The 20,387-nt window shown below is 43.5% G+C and overlaps 1 protein-coding gene across 2 annotated transcripts in view; it reads left to right on the top strand.

Annotated features, from left to right (window-relative positions):
• Positions 1 to 7,891: 7,891 nt before the first annotated feature.
• Positions 7,892 to 20,387, top strand: part of LOC140383533 (protein transport protein Sec23A) — a 67,617-nt gene continuing 55,121 nt past the window's right edge. Inside the window, exons 1-5 of one of the 2 annotated variants that reach the window (XM_072465978.1) lie at positions 7,892 to 8,048; positions 13,615 to 13,835; positions 13,992 to 14,049; positions 14,132 to 14,218; positions 15,412 to 15,648. In XM_072465978.1, the coding sequence (XP_072322079.1) occupies positions 13,615 to 13,835; positions 13,992 to 14,049; positions 14,132 to 14,218; positions 15,412 to 15,648 (603 nt within the window). In that variant the 5' untranslated portion in view covers positions 7,892 to 8,048. The remainder of the gene's footprint in view (positions 8,049 to 13,614; positions 13,836 to 13,991; positions 14,050 to 14,131; positions 14,219 to 15,411; positions 15,649 to 20,387) is intronic. The other variant, XM_072465979.1, reaches the window with a different exon arrangement.

The following is a 20,387-nucleotide window of genomic DNA, read 5'->3' as shown; positions in this document are numbered from 1 at the left end:
CTCTAAAGACACACCTCAGAGTGTATAAAGCTCTAAAGACACATCTCAGAGTGTATAAAGCTCTATCTTTATACACCTCAGAGTGTATAAAGCTCTAAAGACACACCTCAGAGTGGTATAAAGCTCTTAAGACACACGTCAGAGTGTTTAAAGCTCTAAAGACACACCTCTGAGTGTATAAAGCTCTAAAGAAACACCTCAGAGTTATAAAGCTCTAAAGACACACCTCAGAGTGTATAAAGCTCTAAAGACACACCTCAGAGTGTTATAAAGCTCTAAAGACACACCTCAGAGTGTATAAAGCTCTAAAGACACACCTCAGAGTGATATAAAGCTCTAAAGACACACCTCAGAGTGTATAAAGCTCTAAAGACACACCTCAGAGTGATATAAAGCTCTAAAGACACACCTCAGAGTGTTATAAAGCATCTAAAGACGCACCTCAGAGTGTTATAAAGCTCTAAAAACACACCTCAGAGTGTATAAAGCTCTAAAGACACACCTCAGAGTGTATAAAGCTCTAAAGACACACCTCAGAGTGATATAAAGCTCTAAAGACACACCTCAGAGTGGTATAAAGCTCTAAAGACACACCTCAGAGTGTATAAAGCTCTAAAGACACACCTCAGAGTGTATAAAGCTCTAAAGACACACCTCAGAGTGGTATAAAGCTCTAAAGACACACCTCAGAGTGTATAAAGCTCTAAAGACACACCTCAGAGTGGTATAAAGCTCTAAAGACACACCTCAGAGTGTATAAAGCTCTAAAGACACACATCAGAGTGTATAAAGCTCTAAAGACACACCTCAGAGTGTATAAAGCTCTAAAGACACATCTCAGAGTGTATAAAGCTCTAAAGACACACCTCAGAGTTTATAAAGCTCTAAAGACACACCTCAGAGCGGTATAAAGCTCTAAAGACACACCTCAGAGTGGTATAAATCTCTAAAGACACACCTCAGAGTGGTATAAAGCTCTAAAGACACACCTCAGAGTGTATAAAGCTCTAAAGACACACCTCAGAGTGGTATAAAGCTCTAAAGACACACCTCAGAGTGGTATAAAGCTCTAAAGACACAACTCAGAGTGGTATAAAGCTCTAAAGACACACCTCAGAGTGTATAAAGCTCTAAAGACACACCTCAGAGCGATATAAAGCTCTAAAGACACACCTCAGAGTGTATAAAGCTCTAAAGACACAACTCAGAGTGGTATAAAGCTCTAAAGACACACCTCAGAGTGTATAAAGCTCTAAAGACACACCTCAGAGTGGTATAAATCTCTAAAGACACACCTCAGAGTGGTATAAAGCTCTAAAGACACACCTCAGAGTGTATAAAGCTCTAAAGACACACCTCAGAGTGGTATAAAGCTTTAAAGACACACCTCAGAGTGTATAAAGCTCTTAAGACACAACTCAGAGTGGTATAAAGCTCTAAAGACACACCTCAGAGTGTATAAAGCTCTAAAGACACACCTCAAAGTGTATAAAGCTCTAAAGACACACCTCAGAGTGGTATAAAGCTCTAAAGACACACCTCAGAATGTTATAAAGCTCTAAAGACACACCTCAGAGTGTATAAAGCTCTAAAGACACATCTCAGAGTGTATAAAGCTCTATCTTTATACATCTCTGAGTGTATAAAGCTCTAAAGACACACCTCAGAGTGTATAAAGCTCTAAAGACACACGTCAGAGTGTTTAAAGCTCTAAAGACACACCTCAGAGTGTATAAAGCTCTAAAGACACACCTCAGAGTGTATAAAGCTCTAAAGACACACGTCAGAGTGTTTAAAGCTCTAAAGACACACCTTAGAGTGTATAAAGCTCTAAAGACACACCTCAGAGTGTATAAAGCTCTAAAGACACACCTCAGAGTGGTATAAAGTTCTTAAGACACACGTCAGAGTGTTTAAAGCTCTAAAGACACACCTCAGAGTGTATAAAGCTCTAAAGACACATCTCAGAGTGTATAAAGCTCTATCTTTATACACCTCAGAGTGTATAAAGCTCTTAAGACACACGTCAGAGTGTTTAAAGCTCTAAAGACACACCTCTGAGTGTATAAAGCTCTAAAGAAACACCTCAGAGTGTTATAAAGCTCTAAAGACACACCTCAGAGTGTATAAAGCTCTAAAGACACACCTCAGAGTGTATAAAGCTCTAAAGACACACCTCAGAGTGATATAAAGCTCTAAAGACACACCTCAGAGTGTATAAAGCTCTAAAGACACACCTCAGAGTGATATAAAGCTCTAAAGACACACCTCAGAGTGTTATAAAGCATCTAAAGACGCACCTCAGAGTGATATAAAGCTCTAAAGACGCACCTCAGAGTGTTATAAAGCTCTAAAAACACACCTCAGAGTGTATAAAGCTCTAAAGACACACCTCAGAGTGTATAAAGCTCTAAAGACACACCTCAGAGTGATATAAAGCTCTAAAGACACACCTCAGAGTGGCATATAGCTCTAAAGACACACCTCAGAGTGTATAAAGCTCTAAAGACACACCTCAGAGTGTATAAAGCTCTAAAGACACACCTCAGAGTGATATAAAGCTCTAAAGACACACCTCAGAGTGGTATAAAGCTCTAAAGACACACCTCAGAGTGTATAAAGCTCTAAAGACACACCTCAGAGTGATATAAAGCTCTAAAGACACACCTCAGAGTGGTATAAAGCTCTAAAGACACACCTCAGAGTGTATAAAGCTCTAAAGACACACCTCAGAGTGTATAAAGCTCTAAAGACACACCTCAGAGTGGTATAAAGCTCTAAAGACACACCTCAGAGTGTATAAAGCTCTAAAGACACACCTCAGAGTGATATAAAGCTCTAAAGACACACCTCAGAGTGGTATAAAGCTCTAAAGACACACCTCAGAGTGTATAAAGCTCTAAAGACACACCTCAGAGTGTATAAAGCTCTAAAGACACACCTCAGAGTGGTATAAAGCTCTAAAGACATACTTCAGAGCGGTATAAAGCTCTAAAGACACACCTCAGAGTGTATAAAGCTCTAAAAGACACACCTCAGAGTGGTATAAAGCTCTAAAGACACACCCCAGAGTGTTATAAAGCTCTAAAGACACACCTCAGAGTGTATAAAGCTCTAAAGACACACCTCAGAGTGGTATAAAGCTCTAAAGACACACCTCAGAGTGGTATAAAGCTCTAAAGACACACCTCAGAGTGTATAAAGCTCTAAAGACACACCTCAGAGTGGTATAAAGCTCTAAAGACACACCTCAGAGTGTATAAAGCTCTAAAGACACACATCAGAGTGTATAAAGCTCTAAAGACACACCTCAGAGTGTATAAAGCTCTAAAGACACATCTCAGAGTGTATAAAGCTCTAAAGACACACCTCAGAGTTTATAAAGCTCTAAAGACACACCTCAGAGCGGTATAAAGCTCTAAAGACACACCTCAGAGTGGTATAAATCTCTAAAGACACACCTCAGAGTGGTATAAAGCTCTAAAGACACACCTCAGAGTGTATAAAGCTCTAAAGACACACCTCAGAGTGGTATAAAGCTCTAAAGACACACCTCAGAGTGGTATAAAGCTCTAAAGACACAACTCAGAGTGGTATAAAGCTCTAAAGACACACCTCAGAGTGTATAAAGCTCTAAAGACACACCTCAGAGCGATATAAAGCTCTAAAGACACACCTCAGAGTGTATAAAGCTCTAAAGACACAACTCAGAGTGGTATAAAGCTCTAAAGACACACCTCAGAGTGTATAAAGCTCTAAAGACACACCTCAGAGTGGTATAAATCTCTAAAGACACACCTCAGAGTGGTATAAAGCTCTAAAGACACACCTCAGAGTGTATAAAGCTCTAAAGACACACCTCAGAGTGGTATAAAGCTCTAAAGACACACCTCAGAGTGGTATAAAGCTCTAAAGACACAACTCAGAGTGGTATAAAGCTCTTAAGACACAACTCAGAGTGGTATAAAGCTCTAAAGACACACCTCAGAGTGTATAAAGCTCTAAAGACACACCTCAGAGTGTATAAAACTCTAAAGACACACCTCAGAGTGGTATAAAGCTCTAAAGACACACCTCAGAATGTTATAAAGCTCTAAAGACACACCTCAGAGTGTATAAAGCTCTAAAGACACATCTCAGAGTGTATAAAGCTCTATCTTTATACATCTCTGAGTGTATAAAGCTCTAAAGACACACCTTAGAGTGTATAAAGCTCTAAAGACACACCTCAGAGTGTATAAAGCTCTAAAGACACACCTCAGAGTGGTATAAAGTTCTTAAGACACACGTCAGAGTGTTTAAAGCTCTAAAGACACACCTCAGAGTGTATAAAGCTCTAAAGACACATCTCAGAGTGTATAAAGCTCTAAAGACACACCTCAGAGTGATATAAAGCTCTAAAGACACACCTCAGAGTGGTATAAAGCTCTAAAGACACACCTCAGAGTGATATAAAGCTCTAAAGACACACCTCAGAGTGTTATAAAGCATCTAAAGACGCACCTCAGAGTGATATAAAGCTCTAAAGACGCACCTCAGAGTGTTATAAAGCTCTAAAGACACACCTCAGAGTGTTATAAAGCTCTAAAGACACACCTCAGAGTGTATAAAGCTCTAAAGACACACCTCAGAGTGATATAAAGCTCTAAAGACACACCTCAGAGTGGCATATAGCTCTAAAGACACACCTCAGAGTGTATAAAGCTCTAAAGACACACCTCAGAGTGTATAAAGCTCTAAAGACACACCTCAGAGTGATATAAAGCTCTAAAGACACACCTCAGAGTGGTATAAAGCTCTAAAGACACACCTCAGAGTGTATAAAGCTCTAAAGACACACCTCAGAGTGATATAAAGCTCTAAAGACACACCTCAGAGTGGTATAAAGCTCTAAAGACACACCTCAGAGTGTATAAAGCTCTAAAGACACACCTCAGAGTGTATAAAGCTCTAAAGACACACCTCAGAGTGGTATAAAGCTCTAAAGACACACCTCAGAGTGTATAAAGCTCTAAAGACACACCTCAGAGTGATATAAAGCTCTAAAGACACACCTCAGAGTGGTATAAAGCTCTAAAGACACACCTCAGAGTGTATAAAGCTCTAAAGACACACCTCAGAGTGTATAAAGCTCTAAAGACACACCTCAGAGTGGTATAAAGCTCTAAAGACATACTTCAGAGCGGTATAAAGCTCTAAAGACACACCTCAGAGTGTATAAAGCTCTAAAAGACACACCTCAGAGTGGTATAAAGCTCTAAAGACACACCCCAGAGTGTTATAAAGCTCTAAAGACACACCTCAGAGTGTATAAAGCTCTAAAGACACACCTCAGAGTGGTATAAAGCTCTAAAGACACACCTCAGAGTGTATAAAGCTCTAAAGACACACCTCAGAGTGGTATAAAGCTCTAAAGACACACCTCAGAGTGTTTAAAGCTCTAAAGACACACCTCAGAGTGTATAAAGCTCTAAAGACACACCTCAGAGTGTATAAAGCTCTAAAGACACACCTCAGAGTGGATAAAGCTCTAAAGACACACCTCAGAGTGATATAAAGCTCTAAAGACACATCTCAGAGTGGCATAAAGCTCTAAAGACACACCTCAGAGTGTATAAAGCTCTAAAGACACACCTCAGAGTGTATAAAGCTCTAAAGACACACCTCAGAGTGGTATAAAGCTCTAAAGACACACCTCAGAGTGTATAAAGCTCTAAAGACACACCTCAGAGTGGTATAAAGCTCTAAAGACACACCTCAGAGTGTTATAAAGCGCTAAAGACACACCTCAGAGTGTATAAAGCTCTAAAGACACACCTCAGAGTGTATAAAGCTCTAAAGACACACCTCAGAGTGGTATAAAGCGCTAAAGACACACCTCAGAGTGTATAAAGCTCTAAAGACACACCTCAGAGTGGTATAAAGCTCTAAAGACACACCTCAGAGTGTTATAAAGCTCTAAAGACACACCTCAGAGTGTATAAAGCTCTAAAGACACACCTCAGAGTGATATAAAGCTCTAAAGACACACCTCAGAGTGTTTAAAGCTCTAAAGACACACCTCAGAGTGTATAAAGCTCTAAAGACACACCTCAGAGTGTATAAAGCTCTAAAGACACACCTCAGAGTGGATAAAGCTCTAAAGACACACCTCAGAGTGATATAAAGCTCTAAAGACACATCTCAGAGTGGCATAAAGCTCTAAAGACACACCTCAGAGTGTATAAAGCTCTAAAGACACACCTCAGAGCGATATAAAGCTCTAAAGACACACCTCAGAGTGGATAAAGCTCTAAAGACACACCTCAGAGTGATATAAAGCTCTAAAGACACACCTCAGAGTGGCATAAAGCTCTAAAGACACACCTCAGAGTGTAAAAAGCTCTAAAGACACACCTCAGAGTGGCATAAAGCTCTAAAGACGCACCTCAGAGTGTATAAAGCTCTAAAGACGCACCTCAGAGTGTATAAAGCTCTAAAGACACACTTCAGAGTGTATAAAGCTCTAAAGACACACCTCAGAGTGTATAAAGCTCTAAAGACACACCTCAGAGCGGTATAAAGCTCTAAAGACACACCTCAGAGCGATATAAAGCTCTAAAGACACACCTCAGAGTGTATAAAGCTCTAAAGACACACCTCAGAGTGTATAAAGCTCTAAAGACACACCTCAGAGCGGTACAAAGCTCTAAAGACACACCTCAGAGTGTATAAAGCTCTAAAGACACACCTCAGAGTGTATAAAGCTCTAAAGACACACCTCAGAGTGTATAAAGCTCTAAAGACACACCTCAGAGTGTATAAAGCTCTAAAGACACACCTCAGAGTGGTATAAAGCTCTAAAGACACACCTCAGAGTGTATAAAGCTCTAAAGACACACCTCAGAGTGGTATAAAGCTCTAAAGACACACCTCAGAGCGATATAAAGCTCTAAAGACACACCTCAGAGTGTTATAAAGCTCTAAAGACACACCTCAGAGTGGTATAAAGCTCTAAAGACACACCTCAGAGTGTATAAAGCTCTAAAGACACACCTCAGAGTGTTATAAAGCTCTAAAGACACACCTCAGAGTGTATAAAGCTCTAAAGACACACCTCAGAGTGATATAAAGCTCTAAAGACACACCTCAGAGTGGCATGAAGCTCTAAAGACACACCTCAGAGTGTATAAAGCTCTAAAGACGCACCTCAGAGTGTATAAAGCTCTAAAGACACACATCAGAGTGTATAAAGCTCTAAAGACACATCTCAGAGCAATATAAAGCTCTAAAGACACACCTCAGAGTGTATAAAGCTCTAAAGACACACCTCAGAGTGGTATAAAGCTCTAAAGACTCACCTCAGAGTGTATAAAGCTCTAAAGACACACCTCAGAGTGTATAAAGCTCTAAAGACAACCTGAGAGTGTTATAAAGCTCTGAAGACGCACCTCAGAGTGTATAAAGCTCTAAAGACACACCTCAGAGTGTATAAAGCTCTAAAGACACACCTCAGAGTGTATAAAGCTCTAAAGACACACCTCAGAGTGGTATAAAGTTCATGTCCCTGAGACCAAAAGAAGTGAAGGAGCGACTGTGCCTCATAGAGACTATTTCTATTCTGAACGTGACTATCGTTTATTCACCTCAATTATGTCCAAAAGAATGGAACAAATCCTCCCAAACCAATCCACAAAGACACGAGACGAGATAAGACCATCTTTACACACAATGAGACACACACACACAACTCAACAAAGATGGAGGAGAAGGATTTTATTCTGTAGCTGGACTTATTTAAACTACTGAGCAAATTTTAAATAAATTATTAAGTAATAAAAAATATTGGGGCCCTTTACGACAGGCCAACATGTTTCGCTCAGAGTGATGCCTCCTGTCTGTCACTAACCCGCTCTGTTCTGACGTGGCACGGCCGCCATCTTGTGTCGAGCTCCGCAGAGTCAGCGGCTCTTCTCTCTCTCAGTGACCGCCTCCGGTGCTTCTCTCCCGGGCTCACTCTCCTGCTCCACCCCGGCACCTGCTCTCGGACCCCGGCCCCGCTCAGGTGAGTCCGGTCGCGGTGCTGTCCCGGTGTTTCCCCGGTGTTTCCCCGGTGTAACGGCAGTGACGCAGCGTTTAGAGTCAAACCCTGACACTTCTGCAGCACAAACACCAACTTTAGGCTGTTTATCGCGTCTAACCGCGTCATTCTTCCATTAGAACTTGAGACATGTCCCGCTGTTGTTCTTTAAGTCATGTCTTTCTAAATAAAGCCTTTCTTTTCTGGAGCCGTCAAACTGTCTCAGGAACTTTCTCCATGAAACAGCTGAGGACCAAGACCAAGGTCTGGACCGGGTCCAGGGCTTTCTCTGACCTGGTCCCGGGCCCCTGGGGGGGATCCCGGGGTCCTGGGGGGGATCCCGGGCCCCTGGGGGGGTCCCGGGGTCCTGGTCTTGTTGTCAGTGTCAAAATCAGAATCTTTTCATTTTTCAATTTTATAAAACAACAACAAAACTCAACTCAGTTTATTTTTTAACGGACAAAATCACAACAGCGGTTGTTCTTGGACGATGTCCCGTGTCCCTCGACACATGTGTCTGAAGACAGAGTCCTCACAGAGTCCTCTGGGACATCTGGGACATGTGTCTGAGGACAGTCCCCACTGGGCACACCTCAGGTCAATAACCAGCTCCATCAGTGAAATAGGTTCTTTGGTTCGTCTCTTTAAATTACAATTAATGCAGTAAAAACAAGGCAAGTTTATTTGTGTCGCACATTTCATACACAAGTTAATTCAAAGCTTCACAGCAGGAAAAATGCATCAAATCACAAAGAAATGACAGAAACAGAAATACAATAAAATTAACTAAATGATCAATCCAACTGATTGTCTAAACTAATAAAATCACAAACAAAAGAGAAGAGTGCAAAGAAAAAATCCTTTCAGTCATATGCGCAGCTAAACAAAACTGTTTTTAGCTTAGATTTGAACATTGTCAGAGCAGAACCTGTCTCACATCTTCAGGAAGAATGTTCCAGATTTTAGCTGCATAAAACTGAAACGCAGATTCCCCATGTTTTGTCCTGACTCTGGCACCAGCAGGAGGCCGGTCCCTGAGGTCCTCAGAGTCCGAGATGGTTCATATGGCACTAACATATCCGAGATGTACTTTGGTGCTAGGCCATGGAGAGACTTGTACACAAGCAGAGCTGCTTTAAAGTCTATTCTCTGAGCCACAGGGGGCAGTGCAGAGACCTGAGAACAGGACTAATGTGCTCATACTTCCTGGTTCTAGTCAGGACCCGAGCAGCAGCGTTCTGGATGTACTGCAGCTGTTTTACAGCTCGTTTGGAGAGACCAGTGAGCGGCCGTTACAGTAGTCTAATCTACTGGAGACAAACGCATGGATAAGTCTCTCTAAATCTGGTTTTGACACTATATTTTTGATTTTGGCAATGTTTTTTAGATGGTAAAAAGCTGCTGATGTTATTGATTTGACGTGGCTATTAAAGTTCAAGTCTGAGTCCATTATTACCCCCAGATTTCTAATTTGGTTTGTAGGTTTTAGAGCGAGACTCTGGAGGTGACCGCTAACACTTTCTCTTTGTTTCTGTGGGCCAAGAACGATTATTTCAGTCTTGTCTGAGTTCAGCTGGAGAAAGTTGTTTTGCATCCACAAACTGATCTGTTGGATGCAGTGACAGAGTGAATCCACTGGTCCATAGTCACCTGCCGATAGTGAAACATAGATCTGAGTGTCGTCTGCATCATTGTGATAGGACACATTTTCACTGCGTATCAACTGACCTAACGGCAGCATGTAGAGGTTGAACAGAAGGGGACCCAGGACTGACCCTTGGGGCACTCCACAGGTCAGGGTCATGTGGTCTGAGACACAGCTACCAATTTCAACAAAGTACTTCCTGTCTTCCAGATAGGACCTTAACCAGTTTAGGGCAGTGCCAGTGATGCCCACCCAGTCCTCTAGTCTCTGTAAGAGGATCCCATGATCGACAGTGTCAAAAGCAGCACTCAGATCTAACAGAATTAAGACTGAGGCTTTGCCCGTGTCAGTGTTCAGGCGGATGTCATTTGTCACCATGACAAGAGCAGTCTCAGTGCTGTGATGAGGTCTAAAACCTGACTGAAAAACATCAAATGAGTTGTTTATTAAGAGGAAATCTGTGACCGTTGTAAATGACCTTTTCAAGGACTTTGCCCCAAAATGGCAGATTAGAGATGGGCCGGTAATGACTCAGTACTGCGGCATCAAGACTGCTCTTCTTTAGGAGAGGCTTTATGACCGCAGTTTTCAAAGACATTGGGAATGTTCCAGATTGAAGCAACATGTTAATTATGTGAGTGAATGGTGCTAACAAACTGTTCAGCACAGACTTTAGAAATTTGGTGGGTAACACATCGAGGCAGCATGTAGATGAACTCAGACTGGTGATGATCTCATGGACAGTTTTGTCAGTTACAGGTGCAAAGTGAGTTAGCTCTAAGTGTCTTGGTGGTTTTAGGGTATTTTTTTGCATTGTGGGATTTATAGCATTTTTAATGCCCTGAACTTTGTTATTAAAGAATAATGCAAACTCATTACACTTGATGTGGAAATGAGTTCTAACGGCAGCTGAGCTGGAGGGTTCTGTTTACTGTGGCAAACAGGACACGCCAGTTGTTACTGCAGCTTCCAATTATTTCAGAAAAATATATTTCCCTAGTTCTACATAAGATTAGGTTGTACATGTTCAGCTTCTCTTTGTAAATCTCTTTTTGAACCTGGAGCTTTGACTTGCGCCATTTCCGTTCGGCCCTGCGGCACTCCCTTTTCTGTGCCCTGACCCAATCATCATTTCTCCACGGCGCCTTCTGCTTATTTTTAACCATTTTAGCCTTCATAGGGGCGATGGTGTTCAGAACATTCAAAACACTAGATGTAACAGAGTTCAACAAATCATTTACATTAGAACATGAGACATTTTCAAAGTTTATCATTTCCATAAACAGTGCACCTGTGCCATCACTTATGTGTCTCTTCTGAACAACTGCAGGACCAACCGGAGGTTTGGGAGAAACAGACAGGTCAAAGAAGACACAGAAATGATCAGACAGAGCAACATCGATCACATTAACATTTGAAATATTTACCCCCTTTGTAATTATGAGATCTAGAGTGTGTCCTTTGCTGTGGGTGGGGCCTCTCACATGCTGAGTAAGACTGAAGGTTTCAAGGACAGCATCAAGCTCTTTAGCGTTTCTGTCACAAATATTATCAACATGCACATTGAAATCACCTGTAATGACCAAACCATCAAAGTCTGTGCATATGACTGAAAGCATCTCAGTAAAATCATCAATAAAGCTTTGGCAGTGCTGGGGAGGCTTGTATAAAACAATGAAGAGAATGGATGGAGACCGTTTTAGCTCCATTTTAAAGGATACATACTCAAATGATGAAAACACCCCAAAAGACAACCTGCGGGTAATTATTTCATCTCTAAAGACAGCACAGACTCCACCCCCTTTTTTTTCTTCTCGTGTTTCAGATTCAAACTTCAAGTTGGTGGAGCAGATTCTATCAGAACTACATTTCCTGTGTTTTTGTCAAGCCATGTTTCAGTTAAAAACATAAAATCAAGATTATAAGAAGAAATAAAATTATTAATTAAGAGAGATTTGTTACATAAGGATCTGACATTTAGCACAGCAAGTTTCAGACTAGTTTCAGTGGGACTGGGCTTTATCTTTTCACAGGGAATATGAATCACATTTCTCAGATTGGGCCTGACTCGCATTTTGTTTTTCCATCTGTGTGATGATGTGACTACAGAAATAGCACTAGGGGGGGCTCTTTTTACATAGGGCCCCGGGTTGGTTTGATTTTTAATGTGACAATAAGTCCCGGCAACGCTGAGACCCAGTGCATCCTAGCTATGGGAGATACCAGGTGAAAGGCGAGGTTGGATGGGTGGTGGGGCTTTTGTAGCCAAGGAGAGTTTGGGACCAGGTGAGAGGCGAGGGGGGATGGGTGGTGGGGCTTTTGTTGGTGTAGTCGGCATAGCCCTTGCTATATTGGGCGTGAGTGGAGCCATCTTAATGCCTGATTTGATCAGACTTTCAAAATGGCTGGGAAGGCCCATGGGTGAGAGTGGAGATGAGAAGGAGAATGATGAATCTTTAGTGGGAGTAGATGTTGCAGGGGGAACCCAGGGCTGGTGTGAAGGCAGGGGCGATGACAGGGATGTTGTTGGGCTTGTCACAGATGGGTCCAAGGCCTTTTGAAGATTGTTCCTTTGCTGGAGGCGGTGGAGGTGAATGTGGAGCAGCTGGAGCTGAATCCTTTGCTGGTGGTGGTGGAGCGGCTGCTGATGAATCCTTTGGTGGAGGCTGAGGTTGTGGTGCTTTTGATGTTGAAACATTGGCTCGGTCTCTGGCTGATGGAGCAGGAATTCTTCTCTCATTCCTCTCTTCTCTAACTATCTGCTCAGGACCCTGTCCAGGCCCAGTCCAATGCCTCAGAGCGTGGAGCAGGTTCTCTGTCAGCACCCTCACTCCACCTCTGCATAGGTGGGGGCCATTTCTCTTAAACAGGTCCTCTCGTTTCCAGAATAGATAGAAGTTCTCAATGTAGTGTAGTCCTCTCGGGGAGCACTCTTTGGACAGCCATGTGTTCAGCTGAAGAAGCCGGCTAAACTTGTTTATCCTTCTGTCGATGTTTGGAAGAGGTCCACTTATGAATGTTTTGATTTCCATTTTATCAAGCAGGTCGAATAACTTCAAGAAGTCTTTTTTCAAACCCCCGGACATGTCGCTGGCGTCAGATATGTCGTTAAAACTGGAAAAATGTTCTTAAAATCTTTGGTTTACTTGAAAAAGTCTAAAGCAAAAATGTTTGGAAGACAAAAACTGATTAAAAAGCAAAATAAATAAGGAAAGCAGCGATAGCAAGCGGAGCGAGCAAAAAAGCGTGTGCACTCTTCGGAAGCAGGATACCAGTAAATACTTATTACATTCAGTTGAATTGTACAAATACATTTAAATAAACAACTTTAATAAATACCTTTTGTTTAGATGAATCATCTGTTGCCACGGAGATATATATATATATATATATATATATATATATATATATATATATTTATATATATATATATATATTTATATTTTATTTATATATATATATATATATATATATATATATATTCTCAGACTCACCAAATTCCACGTTTTCCTGCTCTACACGTTCGGCATCAGAGTTTAAAACCGGCACATTTAAGATGATTAAAAGCGGGTGTTTGTTGTTACCTGTTTCAGCTGTCCTGTCGCTTCCCAACACCGTCTCTCCCAACACCGTCGTCTCTCCCAACACCGTCTCTCCCAACACGCGCGTGATTGGCTCAGGTGGCGCAGGGCGTGACGTGCAACATACGTAAACCATGTGACCAGAAGTGGTGTTGGGAGTTGTAGTTTTTTTCCTATTTGCAATAAAAGTACGTGTGTTACCTCCTTCTCCTCCCTCTCCTCCCTCTCCTCCCTCTCCTCCTTCTCCTCCCTCTCCTCCCTCGCTCTTCCCTCTCCTCCCTCGCTCTTCCCTCTCCTCCCTCGCTCTTCCCTCTCCCTCCCTCCCATAGATGGCGACGTTCTCCGAGTACATTGCTCAGAACGAGGAGCGTGATGGCGTTCGCTTCAGTTGGAACGTTTGGCCCTCGTCCCGTCTGGAAGCGACCCGGATGGTGGTTCCCATCGCCGCTCTTTTCACTCCTCTGAAAGAACGTCCAGACCTGCCTCCCATCCAGTACGAGCCGGTTCTGTGCAGCCGCGCCACCTGCCGCGCCGTGCTCAACCCGCTTTGGTGAGAGGCCGGGGTCAGGCCGGGTTCAGGTCGGGTTTGGTCGGGTTCAGGTCGGGTTCGATCCTGAACATTTTCTTGTGAATCACTTTTAAAGAAAAAGTTGTTCTTGTCTTTGTGTAAAACATGTTTTGGACTGAAGCTGGTGTTTGTGTTCAGTCAGGTGGATTACAGAGCCAAACTTTGGGCCTGTAACTTCTGCTACCAGAGGAACCAGGTGAGTCCTCCTTCTCACTAGAACCTTTAAATCTCCCTCGGAACCTTTAGTTCTCCCTCAGAACCTTCTTTGTCTTCTGCAGTTTCCTCCTTCGTACGCCGGGATCTCTGAGGTGAATCAGCCAGCGGAGCTTCTGCCACAGTTCTCTACCATCGAGTATGTCGTCCAGGTGAGAGACCCGCTTTAGACCCTCTTTAGACCCGCTTTAGCCCCGCTTTAGACCCGCTTTAGAGCCGCTTTAGACCCGCTTTAGACCCTCTTTAGACCCGCTTTAGCCCCGCTTTAGCCCCGCTTTAGACCCGCTTTAGACCCGCTTTAGTCCCGCTTTAGTCCCGCTTTAGACCCGCTTTAGTCCCGCTTTAGACCCGCTTTAGTCCCGCGTTAGACCCGCTTTAGACCCGCTTTAGACCCGCTTTAGTCCCGCTTTAGACCCGCTTTAGACCCGCTTTAGACCCGCTTTAGACCCGCTTTAGACCCGCTTTAGACCCGCTTTAGACCCGCTTTAGACCCGCTTTAGACGCGCTTTAGTCCCGCTTTAGACCCGCTTTAGACCCGCTTTAGACCCGCTTTAGACCCGCTTTAGACCCGCTTTAAACCCGCTTTAGACCCGCTTTAAACCCGCTTTAGACCCGCTTTAGACCCGCTTTAGACCCGCTTGTACCTTTTGTACCTTTTGTAATAACATTGTAAATCAGTCTGTGCCGAGATTGTTTTTTTCCACTCAAACAGTCACAAAAGTTTATTTTTTATAGTTTTAATCCTTGGACTTAAGTCTGAGCTCAGAGTCTTTATGGAGGACCACGCCCAAATATAGAAGAGATTTCTCTCTTCTCCAGACAGGAGTGTGGGTGGAGTTTAGGGCCGGCGCTGCGGTGTGGCTAGCTAGCTTAGGTGTAGCACAGCTAGCTAGCTTAGGTGTAGCACAGCTAGCTAGCTTAGGTGTAGCACAGCTAGCTAGCTTAGGTGTAGCACAGCTAGCTAGCTTAGGTGTACACCTAAGCTAGCTTAGGTGTAGCACAACTAGCTAGCTTAGGTGTAGCACAGCTAGCTAGCTTAGGTGTAGCACAGCTAGCCTGAAGGTTCCTCATTCTGCTCCGTAGAAACATCGTAGGGTTAATACAGACGGATAAATGGACTCGATGGCAGCTTCATCCTGGAGCCTCTACGCCGCGTTAGAACCTCTTTATGTCATACTTTGGGTCATGTCAAATGCATTAGGACCTGGAAATTTCAGATTGTGGCTCTTGACAAAGGCCATCATCTCCTGTATGAACCGATTGAAGTGGGGCTTATGTGTTTATGACTCAGATTTACTGCTGGGACGAATAAAGCTGTATAACTCTCTCTGAATGTGTGTGACAGAGGGGCCCCCCGATGCCCCTGGTCTTCCTCTACGTGGTGGACACCTGCATCGAGGATGAGGACCTTCAGGCACTGAAGGAGTCTCTGCAGATGTCGCTCTCTTTGCTGCCCCCTGCTGCTCTGGTCGGCCTCATCACCTTCGGACGCATGGTCCAAGTGCACGAGCTCGGCTGTGAGGGCATCTCTAAGAGCTACGTGTTCAGAGGAACCAAAGACCTGAGCGCCAAGCAGCTCCAGGTGAGAGACCTGAGCGCCAGGTGAGAGACCTAAGCGCCAAGCAGCTCCAGGTGAGAGACCTGAGCGCCCAGCAGCTCCAGGTGAGAGACCTGAGCGCCCAGCAGCTCCAGGTGAGAGACCTGAGCGCCCAGCAGCTCCAGGTGAGAGACCTGAGCGCCAAGCAGCTCCAGGTGAGAGACCTGAGCGCCAAGCAGCTCCAGGTGAGAGACCTGAGCGCCAAGCAGCTCCAGGTGAGAGCGACCTGAGCGCCAGGTGAGAGAGACCTGAGCGCCAGGTGAGAGAGACCTGAGCGCCAGGTGAGAGAGACCTGAGCGCCAGGTGAGAGAGACCTGAGCGCCAGGTGAGAGAGACCTGAGCGCCAGGTGAGAGAGACCTGAGCGCCAGGTGAGAGAGACCTGAGCGCCAGATGAGAGAGACCTGAGCGCCAGGTGAGAGAGACCTGAGCGCCAGGTGAGAGAGACCTGAGCGCCAGGTGTGATTTAGTTATTAGAGAAATAACTAAATAGATTTTAGGCAAAAACCGTTGAAATGTTTTGATTCCACTTTTTTGATCTTGTTCTTTTCTCCAGTGAAAACAATATTAAAATGAGTTCATTAGAAAAGAGTTTTTCAGAGTTCACTTTAACCTTTCACATCCTGAGGCCGGAGCTTTCTCCATATCTCTAATAAAGAACCATAAAGAACATATATATCCATAAAGAACATGAACAACAATATACACTTGTATTTTTACTGGAGTTTTCACATTTCCAGATATTGTCAAGTAAACTAAGTTTTCTTCTGTGACGATGGTCAGGATTAAGGCTCGTCCATAACAAACGACCTGTTTGACTTATAAGATGCTGTTTGTATCGATCTTTTCTTCAGACTGTTTCCTACAGAATGAGCCCGTCCACTGTCCTCGGGTTTGTCCTCTACAGCCTCCGGAGGGAAAAATGCGCCGCTTCCGATTGCGCGCGGCCTTCTTTGTTTACACCCAGATAGCACGTGATTGAGATGACGTAGAACACTTTGATTTACATAATATTCTTGCCAATGAGCCAAGCTTTAGAACGGTGGGTGGGACTTAGGGCTTATTCACACAGAATCGTCTCTATTCTCGTGCGTAAAAGACGGTCAAGAGCCAGATTTTTGGGCAGGAGGCGACTAGATTTTACGCATCACGTTTTCTGATTTTATTCGCCTTATGAATGCGCATTTTGTTAGATATATGTATTATACCAATACAAAAATAAAATAAAAATATTATTTTTTCACCTCGATATGGGACACATTTTCACATACCTTGTTTTTAGCAGTTATAATAGTATTAGTGGTTCTACAAAACATCAAATGTATGTTTTATGATCATTGCGCCCAGGTCTGACCAGTGCGCCCAGGTCTGACCAGTGCGCACTGGGCCAAAGAGGCTGATGGGAACAGGTTAATTTCACTTCTTTGGCGATACAGAAGAAACATCACAGTTTAAGGATTATTCATGACCCAAACCCATTGGAACCTAAATCCTGGATCTTATGAAATACTAAAGTTATTGTGATATAAAGAGCATAAATCTCACATTTGGTGCTTTAAGTTCATTGACCTGAATAATCACGATTATCGATGACGTCTTCAATTCAATTTATTTTTGTAAGGCCCAAAATCACAACAACAGTCGCCTCTGAGGCCGAATCAACAATGTCTGTGGTGGCGGGGGACGATGTCCCAGGGTCCTGTGTCCTTAGACCCTCCTTCTGTCCTCAGACCCTCCTTCTGTCCTTAGACCCTCCTTCTGTCCTTAGACCCTCCTTCTGTCCTTAGACCCTCCTTCTGTCCTTAGACCCTCCTTCTGTCCTTAGACCCTCCTTCTCGGCCAGGAAAAACTACAAAAAAAAAATCTCCTTGGGAGCTGGAGCTACTCCTCAGGCAGATGAGGGACCGTCCACACGGGACAGGGGACACTTCACCAGGAGAGGGACATCTGGGTCCACAGGTCCTCAGGAGTGAGACAAAGAAAAAGAAGGCGGTGAACAGTTTGCAAGTGGAATTAAAAATTAAATATTTTTGAAAGAATAAATCAGAAGAAGAGGACAGAGCTCAAGCTGTCATACTTCCCCCAGCACAGTTGCTGCTAGGGCAGCGTAGCTAAAGCTGTGGGTTTATGTTTCTGTTCCTAACTAGTCTGACCATAAGTGATTTCGAAGAGGAACGTTTTAAGCCTGGACTTAAATGAAGAGACTGTGTCAGCAGATTTAACATGGGTCGGGAGCTGATTCCATAACACAGGAGCTTGGGAGCTAAACGCTCTACCTCCTACAGTACTTTTAGAGACTCTTGGCACCACCAGAAGGCCGGCATTCTGAGAGCGAAGAGCTCTGTTTGGATGATATGGTTCTATAGCATCTTTGAGGTGGGAGGGGCCATGCCATTTATGGCTTTGTAAATCAGGAGGAGGAGTTTAAATGTGATTCTAAACTGGACAGGTGCCAGTGAAGAGACTCCAGCACCGGCGTAATGTGCTCTCTTCTTTTAGTTGCTGTTAGTAATCTTGCTGCTGCATTTTGAACCAGTTAAAGCTTTTTATGGAACTTTTAGGACCTGCTGTGAGCAGGAGTTACAGGAGAATCTAGTCGTTACAAATGCAGGAGACGTTTTTCAGCTTCACTTTTAGGCCGGATTCTTCTGATTTGATCTTTTTTACACAGATGAAAGAGTCTGTTTTACAAGCTTGATTTATATGAGCTTTAAATGAGAGCTCCTGGTCCAATAAGACTCTGAGGTTTCTTACAGTAGAACTGGAGGCTTCAGTGAGACTATCTGCTCAGATAGACCAGCACAATGACCTCCAGCACATTGACCTCCAGCACATTGACCTCCAGCACAATGACCTCCAGTACAATGACCTCCAGCACAATGACCTCCAGTACAATGACCTCCAGCACAATGACCTCCAGTACAATGACCTCCAGCACAATGACCTCCAGTACAATGACCTCCAGCACAATGACCTCCAGTACAATGACCTCCAGCACAATGACCTCGGTTTTTTCAGGGTTAAGAAGCAGGTAGTTAAGTGTCCTCCAGGTTTTTATCACCTTCACACAAGAACTAAGTCTGAACTTGATCGCTCTGATCAGGTTCATTGATAAATACAGCTGAGTGTCGTCTGCAGAGCAGTGGAAGTTAATGCCATGTGACCTGATCATGTGACCTGATCATGTGACCTGATCATGTGACCTAACGGCAGCATGTAAAGAGTAAACCGAATTGGACCGAGTACTGACCCCTGAGGCACACCGTAAGTTACTGTAGAACAAGGGGAGGAGCTCTGGTTTACATGAACAAACTGGTACATATCAGATAAATAGGATGTAAACCAGCTGAGGGCGGGGCCTCTGAGGGCGGGGCCTCTGACACCTACATCTTGAAGGACGTGGAACATAAACACTTTCTACTGAAGTATTTATTATATTAAGAATAGGGTCTATAATTAGGGGGAGAATGTCTTTGAGGAGCTTGGAATGGGGTCTAGGACACAAGTGGAGCTTTTAGAGGACATAATGGCTGAAGTTCTCTCTTGATCAACAGCTGAACCTAAATTCTAAATTTACAGTTGGATTTATATGAGACGTTAGATTTACAGCTTGAGCTGGTTCAGGGCGAAAAGTGGGAGTCATTTTATCTCATTTATCTCTGACTTATCTCTGACTTCTATTACATGTGAATAATATCTGGTTTGGGCCTCACTCAGAGCTGCTGACAGGACAGGAGCAACTTTTCCTTCTTTTAAAGATTCTTCTGTGAGAGCGACGAAATAATCCCTGTAGTTTTCATGATCACATGACGCGATCACGTGACATGACATGTGATCACATGACATGTGATCACATGACATGATCACATGACATGATCACATGACATGATCACATGACATGATCACATGACATGATCACATGACATGATCACATGACATGATCACATGACATGATCACATGACATGATCACATGACATGTCACTGAATATTGGCTCTATTATTTCTTTGAATTTTGAGATAGATTTTTCAGATATTGTCCTTTTCATTATAACTTTATTCTGTGGGACTGGATGATCTTTAAGAATAAACTGAAAGGTAATTAGGAAATGATCTGACAATATAGGGTTTTGAGGGAGGACAATGAGGTCACTAATCTCTGTTCCATACGTTAGGACAAGATCCAGAGTGTTCTTGTGAGTGTGAGTCGCTTTATTTACATTCTGAGTGAAACCAATGCTGTCTAACAAGGCGCTGAAGGCATTACTGAGAGCGTCATCACTCATGTTCACGTGGATATTAAAGTCTCCAACTATAACTATTTTATCCCAGGCTAACACTAAGTTTGATATAAAGTCAGAAAACTCTGTTTAAAAACTCTGAATAGGGACCAGGAGGTCGGTAGATAACTATGAACAAAACTCCTTTTTGGTTTTTCATATTTGGACATGTGATCGACAGCATAAGGCTTTCAAATGAGTGAAATGCATTGTTAGTTTTAGGGCTCATGAGTAGGCTTGAGTGTGAGATCACTGCCACACCACCACCTCGGCCTGTGCTCCTGGCAGTCTGAAAGTTAACATGGGTGGGGTTTACATGGGTGGGCAGGGTTTACATGGGTGGGCGGGGTTTACATGGGTGGGCGGGGTTTACATGGGTGGGCGGGGTTAACATGGGTGGGTGGGGTTAACATGGGTGGGGTTAACATGGGTGGGCGGGGTTTACATG

Source organism: Eucyclogobius newberryi, unplaced genomic scaffold (genome assembly GCF_026437365.1).
Source record: "Eucyclogobius newberryi isolate DKJ021-1_F unplaced genomic scaffold, fEucNew1.0.hap1 SCAF_53, whole genome shotgun sequence".
Taxonomy (NCBI): Eukaryota; Metazoa; Chordata; class Actinopteri; order Gobiiformes; family Gobiidae; genus Eucyclogobius; species Eucyclogobius newberryi.
This window is presented reverse-complemented; position numbering and strand designations above follow the sequence as displayed.